The 19042-nt window shown below is 37.1% G+C and overlaps 1 protein-coding gene across 1 annotated transcript; it reads right to left on the reverse strand.

Annotated features, from left to right (window-relative positions):
- Positions 1–1185: 1185 nt before the first annotated feature.
- LOC139130739 (neuralized-like protein 4) lies at positions 1186–18680 on the reverse strand. Its single transcript, XM_070696521.1, has 13 exons — positions 18503–18680; positions 14847–15462; positions 12126–12259; positions 11759–11900; positions 11301–11568; positions 9180–9330; positions 7664–8118; positions 6489–7098; positions 5961–6047; positions 5601–5739; positions 4997–5115; positions 3342–3489; positions 1186–2926 (listed from the first exon to the last, which is right to left on the reverse strand). Exons 1-13 carry the CDS (start codon positions 18531–18533, stop codon positions 2722–2724), a joined length of 3105 nt encoding a protein of 1034 aa, XP_070552622.1. The 5' UTR covers positions 18534–18680; the 3' UTR covers positions 1186–2721.
- Positions 18681–19042: the final 362 nt, after the last annotated feature.

A 19042-nucleotide genomic window follows, 5' to 3' on the forward strand; every position in this document is an offset into this window, starting at 1 on the left:
ATAACTGTGACAGTCTAAATATCGCCGTCCACACTGAGCTCAATCTGAATAACCTAAGCTCTTCGATCTAACCAATATTTTGGCTCTGTTGTCATGTCATTTTTCAATGATGAATTTTTTACGGACATGCAGACCAATGACAGCTCACCTGACGAATAGATGAAATTAGATATATTTTTGTAGCACTCTGTAGGAATAAAGACCAGGAGTAGTGTACAAACCATATACATGTGCATGCATCTCCTTGTGGCAATGCCATTTTACGTAAAATGAAAAGTAAGCTTCGGGGCACAACATTATCATAGTTTCAAAGTATTTCACCATGGACCCCTGAGTCTATGATTTTACAAACAAATGTTTCAAGTTCAGAGTCAACTTGTTAAGATTACCACACACTATTGCGGAAAATGTGCAAGCAAAATGGGGAATTCATTAACCAGCTGCAGGATTTGTTGGTACAAGTAACATTTTTATTACAGTCTTCATTGATAAATTGAATTACGTAAATCTTTTTGCACTTACAAGATAGTTTTACAGTAAACAAAGGTGGAAATCTTGATCAATGATTTGCCAATAACTCCTAATTGTCCAATTTTCCTATTGTAAATAAAGTAATCAACATCGATGAACCAAAACAGTCGTTTGCAAGAACTTGTCACGTCTCACCGTGTTTTTAGAGAATATTTCATGGTTCTATGCACGAAAATATCAACATTGTTGATAATTTCAAGTGGAGTACAGGGGCTTAAGGGGATTGCGAAAATTGCGGTATCTGGAGCTATCTTGCAAATACAGTTTAAACCAGAAACTGACATTAACGCAATCGGTTTCCTGGGGGACTTAAATCAATGGCTTGAACCGATACTTTTCTGCATCGCACAACATAGATAAATGTTTTGTGACAAGTATGACAAAGTTGGCAAGTATTGGTATCCAATTTGTTGTCAGTTCTAGACGACCTGAGGGACCGATTTGTCTGACCAAATTCTCTGTATCAGTCGTGACAATTCAAGAGTAGGAGATTCCTGTCCACAGATAGATTTGTAAATGGAAAGTCTAGAGAAATGAGTGTAACTTTAATTACTTAGTCTCAACTAATGAATGTGATAAAATTTGTACAATGCCGCTATTACTGTCGGGAGCAACGTAACAAAGCAGATACTTATTTTTCAGGATACAAAAATGTTGGATGGCTTTGAACATTTTATTAAACTGTCGAAAAACATGAAACATCGAATTTCTAGAGTCATGTGAGAATTAATAAAGCATTAATATTTGGTAAGTCTGAGTAGAATGGTAGGGTTTTGTTATTTTTACCAGCAGAGCAATATGCAGCGAATAAAAACGAGCAAATTAAAAAATAATAATTAAAAACTGAAAATATTGGTTCTGATGTGATTAAAATGACGTCATTATGCAGTAATTTAGTGTGAATTGCCTGGTAGCATCATTATTCCTCTATATAGTAGATGTACTGAAATAAGTTTCGTTATCACCGATACAGTTTCTTTGTTCATTCTGGTTGTTTTTAACTTTAAAAATTCAAATGGCTTCAAGATAGGCCAGCGATTTGAAAGCCACATATATTCTAGTACCCGCAATGCAAAAGAAAAAAAATCGAGGAATGTTGTAGAAAAATATATCATATCATTTTAAATTGCAACAAAACAAATTTAACTTATGACATCATTTTATTTTATGATATATTGCTGTTAGCAGTAATAATAGTCTGATTAATCCGTTAGACGTCATGAATGAGAAACATCAGTGTTGGAAATCAGTTTGAAAAACTTAGGTATTTTAGATACGAGATGTGCTTAAAGCTTCAACTTGACATTTGCTGCAGCCATTAATCTTGTTTTAGTGTAAAGTATTAAATGCAAGCTGAGTGTAAATTCGTTCATAAAAAGTTTTACATTTTTTTATGTTTCTGTCTTGACAAGGGCGATTTGGAGATTCAAGGAAGATTATTGTTATGATTCTGCTAGGGTTTATTTTTATGAAATGGAAAACCTGTTTTTATGAAAAAGGACGGCACCACTCTAAATATTAAAATATTCAAAGCTTTCTAGATATTCTTCATTCAACAAATGAATTTGTAGAAATTACTCTCTGTCTTGCGGGCCTGGAGATTCATAAAAGTGTCTTGTTTTCCTGACTGATAACCCCCCCCCCGCGGGGTCACATGATTGAAAATTGCCTTTAAAACTCCACTTATGTTATGTACACAAGTAAAACCTCCCGTTGGGCAACAGAGTCTGTTATGATACTCACAGACAGTAGAACAGTAGAAAAAATATCATATATAGACAATAATGTAGATAACCTCTTCCGAATGAAATTGTCTCATAAGTTTCGTTATCACTTGTGATTGTTTCTTTGTTCATTCTAGTTGTTTGTCCTGTAATTATCGTTGTAACTTTAATTACAGTCTACTTTAATATCAAGGAATGTACTAAATAGTTAGTGTGGCAATAGAAAACTAAGAATCCATTCATTTGCCTGCGGTCATCTTCGTACTTCTTGATTTTTCCACTGAGTATCGTCAGTAAACCGGCTGAATGCTCTGTGACGGTGATATACCTTTCCGATATTTCATTCTATTCATACTTTCAACGACAATTTCAATAGTGAGTGTGTGTGTGTCGAAACTGAGTATCAATGACGTCATCAATAGAGTTGGACGGATGACTTGAATGATAACACTGATTCATTTGATCATCAGCACAGTTTGACTAACAAACCATACAGAATGATAGAACCGCGTTCTTTGGTAAACCATTCAATGTTCTGATTATCAATTCTGGGGTCAAATGGTTGCGATGCTCCTACGGTGTCCTTGCCAACCTTATAGCTATTGGGTCTTATGCACACCTGCAATGCCACACTGGCTGTGTACTTTTGCCCGCTCTGGGCGTCTTTGAATCTGTTTTGCGAAACAATATAAAAATATAATAAAACAAATGATGATGTTGTTGTTATTGTTGATAATTGTCCGTGAAAATCTGACTAAGTATCCCTTCATGTTAATCATAAACAAATTTTGTACCGGGGATCCACTTTAGGAAATATTAATCAAACAAATCTGAGCGTCTTGGAATCAGAGTATCAGCCAAGTCTATGTACAGAATTTGTAGTCTGTCGACAATAATCTAAACGAGAGTAAGGTCATCTTGTGTGGGTGCCAAAGGTTAAATAAGACTTCAGTTGACAATACAGTGAATTTGCAATTAGTCGTACAGAAGCGAGACAGTCTCACTGATTTGAAATGTGACGTAACTTTGTCATGATAATTGTGTTCAAAGTGTTTTTTGTCTTAGCAGGATAGAAATATGGCTTACTTCTTTGGTCTGGCGTAGCATTCGATTCCAGCATATCGAATAGATGGCGATAGGAATACGTTTTTGGTGTCGAATCCCTTTGGTTTCCAGTCGTCATTGAAATGTCCCTTGCCTTCACGGAGTGTTATGCCTCCATATGCAACGTCACCTACGCAATGATGAGAGCAAACCAATGTTCATAAAAATTGAAACATTTCGTGTTGTCAACACAGTTCAAGTTAAAGCATTCAACAATCACTTTCTGACTTGGCAACGTGTGGCACGTTAAACGTCATCGAAAGGAACAGTTTGAATTTCATTTAATTTAGTTGTACCCGACATTATTATACACCTGCGTCTGTAACCTATGGAGTTTCGCAGTACAGTACGATTCGATATCAGAGGACGCGGAATCCAATAACTTTGACGCGAAGTACAATAACTTTAGGTGTTATTGGACGCCATTTGACCTTTGACCTCAAAACATCTTTACGTCAACAGGGGAAAAGGAGAAATGACGTATTTTTAAAATATATATATATTTCTAAATATACCAAAGTTAATAGTGGTTAGTCCAAAACGTGTGACTTTGAGTGAAATTATGCTGCTGACCTACAATTTATAATAAGGTTATTCACAAAATACCGGGATTTATGTCCTCGTACATCTTACGCTTCGGTATTGTCCTCGACGCTAGGCGTCCATGTACTCGGACATAAATCCCGGTATTTTGTGTCCTGTGTACATGTTTGATCTATAAGAACTGAGTAAGCTTAAAGTGAGACTGCAAAGTCCACTTTTGAGTTCATGTAAACTTTATCGGAGTAAACGCTCTCATTCAAAAGCAAATTTTCTTGTCAGTTCCGTGCCGGTATTTGGTGGCGCCAGTGTTACTATAGTCCAAACCCAGTCACGGTGGATTTCCACTGAGTTTATCGCGTAATATATCGAGAGCGTGAAATATCAATTTTTGCGCCAATTTTGAGGTTATGACAACAGCAGATGAAGTCGATAACACCTCTAATGGGATTGACTTGCCTCGCGTACGTTTCAGTTAGGTTTGTTTCTAGTGTTCACCGGCTTGTCGTGTTGGTTGCAAAGATTTACCAAGACAGTTGAATCGCAATTCAGTGAAATATTGACATAATTTTATAAAAGCTTCATTAATTGTGATTTTAATGTATTTTCCAGTATTTTTGTTTCTACATGTAAAACGCAGTATTTTTTTCTTCGTCAAAAAAATATTTTGAAATACCAAGTATGTTGATAATTGAATTCAAATCCAGACTGGAATCAAAATATTAACAACAACATTGCAGCGCATTCAGTACACAGTCTGTTTGTGTTGGCAAGACTCAGACTTTGTTTCTAAACATGTTTGTGAGAAAAGTAAAATCTTTATAGAACGAAAATAATAATGGAAATATAAACACAAGTTAGGAACTATCATCCCTTGAATAAGAAATGGCACTGTCTGGTCACGCTGTCTGCTGACGCTCTCCAGAAAACATCATGGCTAATTTGTACATGATTCTACTGTTCCACTGCTTAAAAGTAACGTTCGAAATATAGCATCCAGCGACGACTTTGTTTGAGTGAATCTATCCTTGTAAACTAGCCTCTTCTATTTAATACAAGACATTGTCAAAAGTAAGACACTGGAACACTTGACGTACCTGGCAAGAGTAAGTTACCGGTTTCAATGATATTTTTAATGGCCCCGACAGTCGTCCCGTGATAAGCCACGTGCCACTTCTGAAATACCTTGAGAGCGTTAGCCCGGCTTTTATGTATGCTATGAATTCATAGACAGACGAAGCAACATGTCACTGGCATCGCACCAACCATCAATGGCACATTTCTTAAGTACATTTATTGAAAGATTTTCGAAAATCAGTCAGTACAGGGGAGGAATTATCGGATTACAGGGAGGTAATTAGGAATTCACATCGTACTATTCTGGATAACCATAATGAATAGAATAACTGATCAGGCCGTTTTGTCAATTTCTATTTATATGCCTCGCAAACGATGCTATGGCGTATCGAGTGAACACACACTATCGCTGTCTTTGGGGGATGAAACTGTGTTTTCGATGGTAATGTACGGAAATATTACTTTGAAAGAGTGAACCTTGGGCGTCATTTTGACGTCATCCCTCACATTGACGGGAAGATGATCAATATTTATAAAAAAATATTATTTGCGAAGAAATGGCGAATAATAAATATCTACGGCTAATTACACAGGAAATGTTTTACAGTCATAAATTTTACTCACTGCAAACCGAATCGGCACCATCCTATTGGAAGACCATAAACCATTGCTGGTTCTCCACGTGTGTAGTACAAACTGTCAGCTCTCGTCACGTGACATGAGTTACAGTAACACATGTCGTATTTGGAGTTGAAAAACTCGGCTGTTCACGTGAACAATGTGTGAAACAATACGGAAATAATTAAAAATGGTGAAAAAATGGATTGAACGATAATAGTTGAAGAGAACTTTTGCGAAAAAAATCCAAAGGAATGGTTACTTATTCGTTGACATTCTGAAGTAAAATTATTAGTGAAACAGTTGTCCTTTGCTGTGAACAATTATTTTCACGTCATGTATATTGATACAGTGAAACATTCCTACCTTGCAAGTCAAGACTATCCATGAATCGTTTACATAGGGACCTGTAATCACAAGTAAGAAGGGCATCGTTCTTCTTTTCAGGCATCCCTGTAAAATGATGGATATATTTCGCTAAAAACTTATTTTTAAACAGATGAATGTTACCGCATACCCCTGGGAGATGATATATTTGCTCATCATATAGAAGAAAAGTTAGTGACCGGTTACCTTGGATGCGAGACCAGCATAATACTATAACTGTCACCTTACCTCTATAAACTAATAGGAATATTTAGAAGAGCATGTATACCACTATAAATGTATCACGGCTAGAAAGCCACAAAATACTAAGAGAACAACTTTATATTTGTCCCTATTTTTGCAACCCTCGTCGCTCATGGGGGCTGTTTTGGGCCTATCACATACATGGGTGAAATAACGCTCTTTGAAAAACGTGTAGTAAGGGAAAAGAATGATGTTGATTTTTATGAGTAATATAAATTCGTCAGACACTGTTAGATACGGCCCCCTGTCTAATTTTAACATTACCGATGTGTTGTTGTCTCATAACTTGATGTATACACAACAGCGCACGTTCAGCTGCTTGTTGTACGGGTACGCTATGACACTGCATCAACTCTGTCAGAGTTTCCATGGCAGCAGTGTTATTCCGTATTTTTGTCCTGACACTGTCACTATGCTGTGCCAGTCTCCACACCACGTCGGCAGCGTGTTCCTTTTCCATGAATCCACCTTTAGTAATGGTCTTCATCATCAAAGAGAGTGCTCCACACTCCCACAGGTTTGCTTTGTTGGTCTGATTAAGTGCTAGACAGCTCAGTCCCTGCGTCAACTCCAGCACAGAGTAACCACTTTCGTCCACTCGCCCATACAAATCTGGTGATTCCAGACCCTTTTTCAGTACTGTCAAAATTTGCTTTGTAGCCCTGGTGTCCATCTCCACCAAATCCAATTTGTCGTCTTCAGAAATGTAAGACAAAGTCAAGGCAGCGACCATCACGTATTCCCTGTCGTCAGATTTCAGGTATTTGGAAATTCTTCCCAGAGCCTGATGATCACGATAAATCTGGCGGTTTTCTGACGCTTTGGCGCAGTTATGTAAGATGTTGAGAGCTGAGAGAACCACGAATCTTTGTTTCTGCGGGAAATGTTGAAAAAAAGGGGAAATTGGAAAGAGAAAAAAATCGCCTACAAAACTTACCGTAACCTATTTAGAGGTTATTTTGGAAATTAGGAGCCCCGTGACCTGTATTTAAACTAGCCGGTACAGCGATCCAATCCATCGCTTAACTACGTCTTTCCGTTGCCTTTTTTTTTGAATAAAGTTTCAAATAATTCTGCAGAATATTTTGGTGTTTATGACTCGTACATTCCAACATTCAGTTTCATCAGTCGAACGAGTTGATTATTTCCCTTGTTTTCCTGTTTATGATAGTCAATTGTTATTTGTTCCCATAATTTCTCCGACTACGATCATAGTAAGACATTGCGATTTTGACAATAAGAAGTCTGGATGTAAAAAGACTTTGACATTCACTGTTTTAGATAAATTTAAAAGGTACAAGAGTTTCATGTTCAAATAAATATGGCTGACATGCGAAATTGAAGAAATTTCACCGCACTATTATTAATAGTGAAAGGCATTGTAAAATTCCTGGAGTTTGTCGTTTCGAATTTAAAGATATGACACTATTGCACTGTACCTCATTTTTAGTCTTTGGAATTCCATATTTATCTAAATCTTCGAGGAAGATCGAAACCAATCCCGCCATGCCAATTTGAACAGCCACCTTGACACTGACGTTGGAATAGTTCCAGCATGCAAGTCTCACTGTTTGTTCTAGCTGCCAATTGGTTCCTTCGCTAAGGGCGCCCTCTGAAAGCTTTCTCAATAGCTTAGCAAATTCCTGTGCCGCACCAAGATCTGCAAGATGGTCACCATACGCCATTCGCAAATCTCTATCACCATCACTGGCGTAATAGGGCTTTAATATGGTAATTTCAATTTCGGTTGCTATGGTAACACTTTCTATTTCTGTATTTTTAAGTGTATCTATTGTGGATCTCATGGCCATCATGGTCGATAACGGGGTAGACAAGTGAACAATTTCTTTGCGTCCAGGGATAGTTGAGAGTCTGCTTAGAGATCGGTCTGTCCCTGCAAAATAAGAACATGGTAAAGGTCTTACAATATCTCATACCTATCGAAATCTCACCAAATGTGAATTGAGGCAAAATCATGTGAGATATCCAATGTCAACTGCAAAGAAAAAATCGCTAGTCGCTAGCGTGTTCGAAAAACAATGCTTTCAGAATACGCCATCACTTTTCAAAAGTTATTAAAAGTTGAAATATTGTGACTAATACTTATCACAAGATTAGGTTCAGGTCTTGAACTACGACAGGATAAACCGTATGTATACCGCGCTTTTGGTCAAGGTTTCGCGAAGTTGGTCAAATCTAGGGTCTACAATTCTTCAAGAACATCAAATCTGAGATTGTGATTTGAAATACGGTCTGCATACAGCTATATAGTCTCGTTTATATAGCACTGATCGCAAATGACGTCATGTTTTTCTCTTCATTAATATGCATAAGTAAATATTTGTCTGCATTTTCCGCATAAACGAAACGAAAAACGAAAATAAAACCTGCTGGTGTTACAATGGTTACTAAAAGTCACACTGGTTCGTGGTATGTTATAGCTCAGACTACAAGCTGCAACAATAGCCGCGCATGCAACAACAAAAGTTTGTCCGAATCTAGGCGGTGCTGTCCGAAAGTCGCGCCCGTGCAACTAAATTTGGGAGTAACAAACCTGAAATCGCGATCATCGCTATTGAACGTTTACTTGCGTTAAACTTGATTAAGACTTGCCAAACTTGTCGCCGGGGTAGGATTCGTAGGATTGAGGTGACATTCTTGTTTTTTAAAGTGGATAAACTGGAATCGCTTACGCATAAACGTCTTGGACGACAAATCAAGAACAGTGTAGAACGCCAGGGCAGGATCTAACACGGAACTTATTATCCTTTGCTTGAAAATCATTAATCTGGGGCCAGATTTGGGTCGTTGTTTTGTACTGCGTTTCATAAATACCGCTGACATTAGACGCTACATTTGAATTCTGTGCACCTATATGGCATTCATCAAATACGGACAAAGACAAGGTGTTTATATTCGGCCTTGTTTTTATCAGATTGGACATATGGACCTTACCAACTAGCGTCACACATTCCGCATCGCCGTAGACATCCACAACGCCATATACCACGTTTGGAACACCGGAAACTTCTTGAGGAAGACGACAACCATTGTGATAAAAATACAACTTGTCTCCGTCAACCATCAAACCTATGCAATCACCAACCTATCAGAAAAGACAAAATTTTACCATTATTATCACGTAAGAATATAAGAAAACATCTTGCTATAAGACTCAGAAGGCAGTAAATATGACAACGATTGAAATATGTCATGAACATGTTCTCTTATCTTCGGCGAAGACTTCGGCTAAAATGGTTGAACACTTTTTGGTTTGACGAAATATAACGTCAAGCGAGGGGAAATCTATGACAGCTATCCTCAATATTACAATGTAAAGTAATGACATTTCTTATCTTCGTCAGTAAGATTGGATTAGACAATTCAACTTTGCTATGTCAAAACGTTCAATTTCAGCGACAGCACCCATAGCAAAGTATTCTGGCCCATTTAAACCCAGAACGGATTTTAGATTTAACATGTCATTCTGTATCAAGTCTGCTTGGTGGTTTTAATTCAAATGAAGAACTTAAACATTCGTCTCATTGTCAGCAATAAAACTCTTAGTTGTTGTTTAGAGCCGGTGCCGACGATTTGCTTGCCTGGTCCCCATTCTCCGCAGTGTTGACCTCAGGCCAAAAGCGGAGAATGGAGTCAAGGCCAGCGATTTGCAGTCTACAATTGTAACTGTTACTCAATTCATTTCACCGTGACGTTGACATCGTTCCTTCATAATTTGGATTGAAGACTGAGTTGGTAGCAATGTCAGTAAAATTGACAGATGCACATTTAACGTGTCACTGTTATTTTCATGATTGATTCCAGTCAAATGATTTACAACAAGTTTTACAAGGTTTGATCAGTGACTAAGTAGAGAGGGAAGAATTTGATCGATAAACAATTCAAAGTCCTCGAACCCTTTGTAAGTGTTTATTGGACTCATGTATATGGATTGTTTTGCCACTATGTTGACAGATTGTAGGACTAAGTAACGGCCACGGACGAAGTGAAAGAACTGCAGAGAAAGGCAACAAGGAGTTGCTGTGATTAGCATTCAGGGCTCGAAAGTAGCGGTAGTCCCGCGCCCACAGACTACCAAATTTTCATTGAGGCTACCAAAACGAATGAAATGGTAGCCCACACGGACTACCAAAGCCTGGGACATGAAATTACTTAGTTGGCGACATGATGTTGATCGCTGTGAGATGACCAACGCTCATACCGTCAACTCAGCTGAACACAGAAAGGACATGTCGACTTTGTTGCGACAAACTTTCAATAAAATATTATCTGAACTGATGTACTTGGATAACAGGGTCGAGAAATGATGGCCAATGAAAATTCATTTTCATAGTTATTTAATCACAATTTATCAATCACAATTAAACACAAAATTATTCAAACTGCAAAGAAAAAGCTGTCGGGCCATCCACAAATTTCGCTTTCCGAAGTGTACGAGATCATCTCATGATATGGGGGGGAAATATAATCAAAATTGCCACGAAAGTATTAGGAACATGACCATACCAAGTTGTCATCCTGAAATTCATAGCCAATATATTTTTAGCTATGTTATGTTTACACATGCTGAGTGAAAAAGTTTTTGTCATTGCGAACATCAAAATTTGCATATAAGTTCTGCGTATGTGTGAATAGGTCGTCAAACTTTGAGGCATCACCTTTGTCCACTGCACATGCTATACCGTTCTCCTAAGGCTATGATCTGCAGGTAATGATGTCAAATGACTAGAAAATTCACTTACTGCATAGAATCATGCAAAATAAATCGTTCATTGTCTAGATATAAATAAAAATATCCTTTACAAAAAAAACCCTCTTCATTCATGCATGGGCTACCAGACCTTGTCACTGGGCTACCAACTTCAGAAAATGGTAGCCCAAGGGACTACCAAGGAAAAAAGTTAATTTCGAGCCCTGGCATTACATGTCTGTTGAGATGTTTTGTTGATGACAATTGCTCTTCTAAACGAAAACTTTCATATTTTACAAAAACAAAGCCGCGTCCAAGTAAGAAACACAGCGTTATCTTGCATCGTTTTATCATAATGAACTAACCGTGATATTGTCCAGATCTCGATCCAGATCAAGAATCTTATCGCCGTTCATATACACGACATCACCGCACCACATGTAAGTGATCCCAATCGTGCGGTCTGTCATCGAAGATGGAAAATCCAGAAGGTCGGCAGGTGTTGTGGTGACGCCTATTTCTAGAGAACCCCGCCATCTTGACACTTTAGAATTCAGTCGAACTTGAAATGGTTCGCCATCTTCCAGGGACTGTGAAGTGAGCACAACTCCGTTATCTGGTTCATCTTCAGCTCTGGAAAATATATCGAGATAATTGTTTCAGAAGTGTTGAAGTTAGTGATTCACTCTTCAAATGTCAAGGCGTGCCTATTTTTGCTGTTAAGTAATTTTTTGTTGCAAAACTTACACAATTCAAAACTGTAAGGCTTTCGCTGAAAAAATAAAGATATGTAAATTCGGGCTCAAATTATACGTAAACTTACTCCTTGCGTCTGGCCATTTTTCCTCCGAAAAGTACCTCTGTATTTTTACCGCATCTCGAATGGAACGTATAATACGTCTGCTGCATTGGTTCTTGTAATGATCTAGTGTCTTTCCTTTGTGATGATCTCATTTGGAGTATATCTATCAAAAATGGATTTAGAAAAATAAAAAATTGTAAGGAGCCAAATCACCTTTTCATGATATAGTATATTGTCTTTAAATTGCATACAATCTTCATCGAGACCTTTGATTTGTGATTGCTTGATCTTAAAAATTCGATGAAGTGTATAGCCTCAGTTTAAAACTGAAAAAATATCAACAAGTCGAAGGTGAAAGTGAGTGCGTATTAGGATTTGGATCTCTTACCTTCACTTCCTATGTACTTCATTCGAATTCGACAATTTCCTGATGTCGCACTTGCCATAACACAAAGTGCTGTGTCGCCTTTTGGCAAATTATTGAAGGCAATTCCCAAATCTTTGTTACCTTTCGTTCTGAAACTGGAATCACAAAAACACCATTCACAACTAATGGTAGAATTCACAAGAAACCTTATTTCGAATAAACACAATCTTAAATATGAAAAATATGAATAAATTAGTGAAATGTATTAATCAATAAATCGTCTACCTCTTACCCTAATCACATTAGTGTTCCAAGCACATAATGCTCGCAAACGATGTGTTCAGTCTTATGATATTATAGCTCATTTGTATAAATTCATGGAACATTTTCATTCACACACCAACAATGATTTATTTGTACGACGCAAACTACCAGGAATTTTTCTTCGCGAAAAGGCAGCAATTTTCCAGTGGGAAAAGGCGATTAAGTGTCTGAGTAAGGCAAGTGATCGATTCAGCCTTTAACATATCAACTTACATTTAACACAAGATGTCCGTGATTATCTTGATAGTCGCGAAACAAACCACTTAAAACGTGTCTTATTGTCGCCTAATTAAATACTACATGTACTTTTATTGCTACCTTATTTATTTTCAAAATCAAGGACCAATTTGCTCAAGGTTACATGAATTAAATTTTCGATATTGAACCAAATTTATCTACTTTGCCGGATTCTTGGCTTGCTGATAACTTTCGACCTTATCAATGGCAAATGTACTCTATTTTGCCCAAATAAGCCATATACATCCAAATAAATTTACACCAAACAACGCCATTATATTTACGATAATGGTTAACTTTTACAACTGTTCTTTTTGTGCTGCTACTTTTATCGATTTAATACCTTTTTGTCATATTCTGTATTTCTTGTATTGTATTGTATTGTCATTTTATTTACTGTGTGATTTTTCTTTTTTTCAGACCCTACTTATTACGGTTTTCATTTTTAATCGTGTTGTATTCTATCCAATACACAAAACCACAGTTATGGATGCATAGATTTAGAGAAATATAATGAAATGAACAGTTAGTACTAGAATGGCGACGATCATATTAACTAACAGGACACATCTTAAGAACACTTGGTCAATTTCCATATGGTATTGTCTGAGGAAGGTTTCCGTTATCATTAAGGGACTGGTCAGTTTCTTCAGCCTGGGGGGGGGCCGGTGGATTCATGGGGGGGTCACCCTGTTTTTGACTTTGGTGATGGGGGGGGTCACCTTGTTTTTGAAATGCCCAATAGGGGGGTCAGTGTGTTTTTGAATTTTGACACAGGCTCATCATTGCCTAAAATGCTAGTGTCAGCCACAAATTTCATTATTCAGTTGTATTTTTCGGCGCGCCCTTCGGGCGCGTAACTTTAATAATCAGTCATATTTTTCAGCACACCCAACTTCAACATATCAAGCATACATACATCAGAGATATCTGTATGTTCAATATTTTCAGCATGCTCTTCAAGCTCATTACTTTAATATATATCAGACATTTTCAGCATGCCGTTCAGGTGCATGACTTTAATATACAAGGCATATATATCAGAGATATCAGGATGTTTCATATTTTTCAGCGCGCCCTTCGGGCGCCATACTTTAATAAATCAGAGATATCTTGATGTTTGCTAAGTGAAAGTGTACCATTATGAAATCTGCATTTCATATGAAAAGGATGACAAATTTCTGATACTTTTCTGTTCTCTCTATGAGAATTCAGTATGAGAAAGCAACATGCACAAATATTTCACAATATATATTTGATACAGTGACTTATTTTAGAGATAGAAAAATGACAAGATATCTTTCCTTCTCATTGATGCAATTATTTTCCTTTGTGTCACAGGTTTTCTGTTGAAAGATGTTTTTTATGAACAAAATAACAGTTAAAAAGGCAGCTTTTGTCATTATTAGCTGTGCTTTTATGGTTTCAATGTTACAAGAAAAGGTCCTCTCAGACACTGTACACATCAGATTTGGCTAAAAAAGCTCTCTATGGCTCCTCAGGAGATTTAATTGGATGGTTGGCAAGTCTTTACACCCATCAAAGTTTTTGATTCACTGCTTTTTCCTCTTTGATATTAATGATTGACATCCATTTCTGTACGACAGTTCAGGACATCTGGTTAAGCAGAGAAAGTGTGAAATACATTCAAAGCTCATTCAAAATACAGCTCATTCAAAATGTACTGTATTCAAACTTTAAGCTTGACACTTTGAAATTCCTATCTTACAACTGACATGTCAACAATTTCATTAAAACATAGAATGACTATTTAAAATATAAATATATGTAAAATGTAAAATATAATATATATATATATATATATATATATATATATATATATATATATATATATATATATAATTTTTGTCCACCTTTTGCTTTACCTATGTCGCGCGCCGGGGGGGGGGGTCACCTTGTTTTCGAAATTTGGAATAGGGGGGGTCACCCTGTTTTCAAAATTTGGCATAGGGGGGGTCAGCCACTTTTTGACGTCGGCAAAAAATAATCCACCGGCCCCCCCCCCCCAGGCCGAAGAAACTGACCAGTCCCTAAATACAAACGCGCTCCATAAGATAGTGTTGAATTATACACGAGCAAATCGTGGTCACAGTATTATTCAGTCTTCCAACAACGGGGACAGCGTTTGTGTTATACTTTCATTTGTCCATTTAAACTTACCTAAGATTACCAGTTTGTAAATTCAATATCATGTAAAATATATCGCCTAATTGCCACCTTCCTGCTGGATAAGTTCCACATTCCTTCCCTCCATGATACAGCTTCTTTTCACAAACATTCCATCCCCATGAGTCTACGGTACTTCCTATGAGTACCGAATAGCCTGGACTGGTAAGGGGTACCTCGGTGGTTCCACAGCCGATAGAAGCATGGGAGCCCCACTCATCTTTCGGCCAATATATCTGGAACACGTGGCATCCTGATTGGTAGGCCTTCTTACTCCTAACTGCGTCTGTACTCCCCTTTCCTTCAAGACGTTGTGCGGTGACTCCGTCTTCGAGGATTTTGAAGTTCGTAGACGAGTCTGTTTGATCCCAGCTGTGGTCCAACTGCTGTGACGTCACCACTTTACAGTCACGTCCATCGTCGTGTGCTTCCCTCAAAGCGCCAATTATCGCGTTGCCAAGGTTTCGATGACGTTTGCCTTGACCCTGTGAAAAGAAATCTGTTACCTTCGATGCCGGTGGCGCAATGCCTTGTCCGTTGCCCATTTTAGGTTTGAGTTTTGTTCCTGTTCCAGATGTCTGATTTGCTGTGAAGATTTTGTCACCTAAACCTATTCAATGGAAAGAGAATATCGTGTATAAGGCGTGATATTGACACCAATGTGACGTCCAACTTATGTAAACTGCGCTATTAAGTAAAGTTTAGCGATGGCCTCTGAATACAAGCAGTATACGACTTTTGGGTTTGAAAGACGTTCAGTGTACATATGTACCAATAAACACATGCTGCATGCGAACTATTTTATGAATGTTATTCCAATCAATCAATCATCAAATTTATTTCACCAGAAAGAAAAAACAACTACAACACAAAAACAAATGTCAAAGTATACCACGTTACAATGTTTCTGGTGGGGACCATGGAAATAGTCCATACAGACTAATCTAGTCCATGGCCCGAATCTCAAAGAAAAAGCATAACAAAGCAATCATACGTACGTATATGAGACAGACGGGTGACAGCAAATGAGTGGTAATTGTAATAAAAAAATAAAGTGTCAATCAGCAACAACAAATATATAAATATAACACTAAAATAAATATGACACTAGAGTTTGTAAAATTAATTTAGTAAATAAGAATGCAATTCCGTTTTGAAAAACTTCTGGATTCTAGTTTCTTTAATGAAAGTGGTAAAGAGTTCCAATGTTTGGTAACTGCATACGTCATGTTATGTTGAATAAGTCTAAGTCTTGTATGTGGGGCTCGAATATTATTGTCAGTAATTGAACGTGTTAGGTAATCATGAGATACAAGGTCAAAATAACGATCAATTCTTTGGGGTAAATTGTTATGCTTTAAGTCAAAAATAAACATACATGAGTAATATTTACTTAACTTGTAAATATTCAAAATACGTAAATTTCGGAACAAAGGCTCAGAATGAGCATGAAAATCGGAGAAGGTGATTAAGCGAACTAGCTTTTTCTGAAGAAGGAAAATTGGCTCAAGGTAAGTCTGATAGGTGTTTCCCAAAATTTCAATACAGTAGGATAAATGAGGTAAAATAAAAGCGTTGTAAATATGAAGAAGAACAGATTTTGGAACAAAATGTCGAATTTTTGAAATAATACCAATTTTCGGTGTAATAGCTTTTACAATTCTCTGAATGTGTGATTTCCAAGAAAATGAAGAATCAATATTTACACCAAGATAACCTGCTTAAGAAACTTTTTTAGTAGCTGTAGTACCGATACGCAAGTTACCCTCAAAAGTAACCCTTCTCTGGGGTGTTTTGATAATCATATAGTTTGTTTTGTCTGCATTTATGGTTAATTTATTTCCTTACACCATTTGTCGATCTCATTAAGTTGAAAAGTGACGTCATTCAAATTTATTTGCTGGGCACATACAGATCTTAATATGTTGTATCGTCGGCAAACAGCCTAAAATTAAAATAAGTGGTTGCATTACAGATATCATTGATATAAATCAAAAATAAAGTTGGACTAAGTATAGATCCTTGAGGTACTCCACACCTGATTTTCTTTGAGTAGAGGGTTCCCCATCAACCACCACGAATTGATTTCTATCTGTGATAAGTAACTGTGAAACCAATCTAGTGGAATACCCCTAACCCCATGCATAATAATGAAGTTTTTGTATAAGAATGTCATGATTGATAGTATCGAATGCCTTCTTTAAATCAATGAAAATACCTAGACTTGAATTACCCTTGTTCATATTATCTGTTAAATAAGAAAGATAAGAAAATCGAGAAAGAGTATACGAAAGAAATAAGAAATCGAAAGAGTACAGTATCGCAACCTAAAATCCGATAAAGGTTTAATTTAATGCTACCCTTGAATGTTTGAAGTACATGAACTTGGAGTCTGAGTGTATTCCTTGTTACAATCATTATAACCCTGCTATGTGTAAGTACAAGATGTCCGCCTCTTTGTGTCGGATTAGTGCATATTTATTTCCTGTGTCACATGCGTTTCTCAGATTTTGTATTTAGATTATGAACTGGTTTTCCGCGAAAATATGTACATTTTGAAGATGCATCGTAACACCAGGTAATATAGTAGACGACTACAATACAGATCGATAATTCTCCACGATATTTAATTCAATCCGACTGTGTCTTACCACCTGTTGGTCTAAGAGAACTTTTTACCGGCTTTTTTTCGAAAATCGAAAATTTTATTTGTCTGTATAGAGTTAACAACAGGGATAGCGGCCATTTTAAATTTTAAATATCGGTAAATCTTAGGTTACTTGTTTCTCCGTCTAGCACCAAAATTTGGTGAACCCCGATTTTTATTTTTGATTTTGAATGAGAATGGTTAAAAGATTCCTTAAGGAAACTTTGAGTAAAAGTTTAAGACTTTCACTTTGGAGGCGCGAACTACCTTAAGCAATGAGACTTTGTTTCAATATAGAAGTCAACAAAGTCCATCACTGGAATACAGTTAGTTTCAATAATTTTGTTTTCCTTTAGACGATTTAGTTGAAAGTTAATGCTCCGAATAGCCAAACTGTGTAGATGAGATTTTGCAGCCAAGTGTTCGGTATAACAGTTTCCGAGTAACCATGTATCAGACTCTAATCTGAGTGTTACTTCACAAATAACTGTCAACTTACCAGTCAATTTGGACGTCTTTTTGTCAAAGCTTATGACACCAATGACATTGTACGCAAAATATTTAAAACAATGAGTTGTTATGATACTTTGTATTTCCTTCAATAATCCAGGGCGTACTTTCATAATTTTATCATTATAACAATTGTTGATGTGTCTTATCGACCTACGCAGAATTGTTCATGCTTCATAAAGGTGGCTGATTTTTTCCCCAAAACGCACAAAAATGTTTTACTTTCCAATCAGGAAGAATGAAGGTGACCTATTTAGGTCACTTGCTGGGTCAACGTTATTGTAAGCGTTTTTGGCAAAATAGTGATACGCAACATATATTGGACGAACCTTACAACTTCATAAGCTTATTGTTGCTTGTCAGCTTGCCAGAAAATAGCGTGCGTACATGCAATATGGTCCGTACGTTACTGGTCTTGATCAGCGGTGCGAGTGAACCGGGAGTGTACAATGTGCAAAGATCGTCACATATGATGATAAACATGGCTACCTACCTCCCGGACGACGGCCACCTCTTTCCGCCATGACGATTATTGCACAGAGGTTTTAATAACAATGTGACAAGGAGAATAAGACGATCAACGAGGGTAGATTCAGTAATCCAACTAGATCCAAACACGAACAAATATCAGTTCCTCGTTACTGGCGGTGTTCGGTATAGCCATAGATCACGTGATCGATCAAGCTTTTGTTCGGTGGGTTGACCTAAAAGTACTCGACTCCAAGCAACACATTTCAAAGTTTGTATGGTCTGGCAGAATGCCAATTCCTGTTGTTACATGAAGTATAGGGTTTGATAACGTCAGGCGATTGTCTTCATAAAATGACTGGAATACAAGCAGTCCCTTCTTCACACTATAGTTTAGTACGAATTGATTTCTGACGGATGCTATCCACATAAAATAAAAAAAATTAGGTCAAATGCAAAAACGGTGTTGCCGGTAACCCGACCTATCTCAGCAAAAACCTGCCGACCATCGACATTTTTTGGCATTTTCAAAAAAAATCGAAAATTCTCTAGATTTTACCGTATT

Source organism: Ptychodera flava, chromosome 4 (genome assembly GCF_041260155.1).
Source record: "Ptychodera flava strain L36383 chromosome 4, AS_Pfla_20210202, whole genome shotgun sequence".
NCBI lineage: Eukaryota > Metazoa > Hemichordata > Enteropneusta > Ptychoderidae > Ptychodera > Ptychodera flava.